Source organism: Austrofundulus limnaeus, unplaced genomic scaffold (assembly GCF_001266775.1).
Source record: "Austrofundulus limnaeus strain Quisiro unplaced genomic scaffold, Austrofundulus_limnaeus-1.0 Scaffold77, whole genome shotgun sequence".
NCBI classification, from domain to species: Eukaryota; Metazoa; Chordata; class Actinopteri; order Cyprinodontiformes; family Rivulidae; genus Austrofundulus; species Austrofundulus limnaeus.
The window spans coordinates 1982608-1984383 of record NW_013952479.1 but is presented as its reverse complement, the minus strand read 5'-3'; the positions used below and the strand labels follow the sequence as shown (position 1 = coordinate 1984383).

Sequence of the window (1776 nt, the reverse complement as noted above, 5' to 3'; positions counted from 1 at the left end):
AGGTATGACCTTGATACTACAAGCTAGTTATACGTCTTGACTAATCTGAATAATTTTTTTCTAAGAATAGTAATTGTAACATTTGCCTTATACTTGTAGTTTTTTAATTCAAAGTTTGCAGAACCTGCACTCAAATAGATTTCCCAAAACTACCCCAGTACCCTTGAGCCACTTTTCATTCATTCATAAACATCAGTATAGTAGACATCGTTTCATTTTTGAAAGATTAATACAGTTTAATTATTGTTTAATTAGAGAATAGTCCCACAAGTTCAGTTGCTTTTTGGAAAGACAAAAATTGCTCACATTTCTTTAGTTGAATCTAAAAATATTTTATTGACCAAATAAAAATACTCTAAATTTGCATAACTAACAACAGATCACACGTTGAACAACTTGATTTTGCACAACACTTCTATCCCCGCTGAGTCTCAACTGATGTCTTTTTCTCAGCAAACCCCTCACACTTCATCGATGCCGGGATCAACAAGCCGGGGAAAAACAATGTCCCCGGTACCTCTTCCCCAACCAAACCAAGGACCACAGCCTTGTAGCTCCCAGCATTTCCCTCCTCCACCAGCCAACGTCCCTTATAAAACTTTCCCAGCTCAGTTACTCAGTCAGGCCGTACCAGATCAAGATCAGTCTGTAAATTTTCCATCGTGTGGACTGAATATGTCTCAGGCTGCATATGGAGGAAGTAGTGGGGAGTTGACTGGTGTTGATGGATCCTCTCAGAGCTACAACTCATCCACTTCCCAGGAGCATCCTCAGTGGCCGTCTTCTTCAGGTAGCAATGGTAAAATGTATTTTTATTTTAAACTGCTGTTTGTCATCTAGCATCAGTCGTTGAGGATTCAATCATCCTGGATTTTGGAGTTTTGTCCTGAACCTCAGTATTTTAGTTTTTTTTATGTAGTTTGTTTTTTTATGAACTGAATGTTTGAGGTAAAGCAGGTATGATAGGCATTGGTTGGCTTAATAATCCAGCAATGCATTACATGTTTTTTTAACTGTCTACTTAGTTGTCTATGTTTTATTTCAGGAGCTTCCAGTGAGTCGACCTCAGCTGTTCATGTCAATAAACAGCCGTCACTGGAGGTAAATATTCCTCCATTGTTGAGGATTTTACCATCAAACACGACACAAAATTTACCTCTGGGATCAATAAAGTATTTTTGAATTGAATTTGAATTGAATTGAACACTGACTTTAAATTATTTCAGACTAGAGCTTTTCTTTAGAGGTTTACAACTTTTTACATTACATCCCCTCATTTACATCAACAAAAAGTCATTGAGATGCTTCTGAATTAAAATAGATTATTGGCTAATTTTAAACATTTTAAGTATTGGTAGTATGTTCCAGGTATATGTTCTGTACATAGTAGCAACTGTGATTCATTTACATGTCCAAGAATGAAATATTAGTTATGAGCTCTTTATTTTAATAATTGGAACAAGTAGTTCTGAATAGGCTCATCTTGGTGTAAGAGCTTGTTCTTTGACGACACAAAACATTTTTGACAATTCTACTGAAACATTTCAGGAGTCTAGAGGTGGATATACAGTGGTGTGAAAAAGTGTTTGCCCCCTTCCTCATTTGCTGTTTTTTTGCATGTTTGTCACACTTAAGTGTTTCGGAACATCAAACCAATTTAAACAATAGTTAAGGACAACACAAGTAAACACAAAATGCAATTTGTAAATGAAGGTGTTTATTATTAAAGGAGAAAATAATCCAAACCATCATGGCCCTGTGTGAAAAAGTGATTGC

The 1776-nt window shown here is 36.0% G+C and overlaps 1 protein-coding gene across 1 annotated transcript in view; it reads left to right on the top strand.

The window, feature by feature from the left end:
• LOC106519476 (CREB-regulated transcription coactivator 1) overlaps positions 1-1776 on the top strand; it is an 8054-nt gene that overhangs the window by 3224 nt on the left and 3054 nt on the right. The window contains exons 3-4 of the mRNA XM_014011179.1: positions 454-799; positions 1046-1101. Coding sequence (XP_013866633.1) covers positions 475-799; positions 1046-1101 — 381 coding nt within the window. The 5' untranslated portion in view covers positions 454-474. The remainder of the gene's footprint in view (positions 1-453; positions 800-1045; positions 1102-1776) is intronic.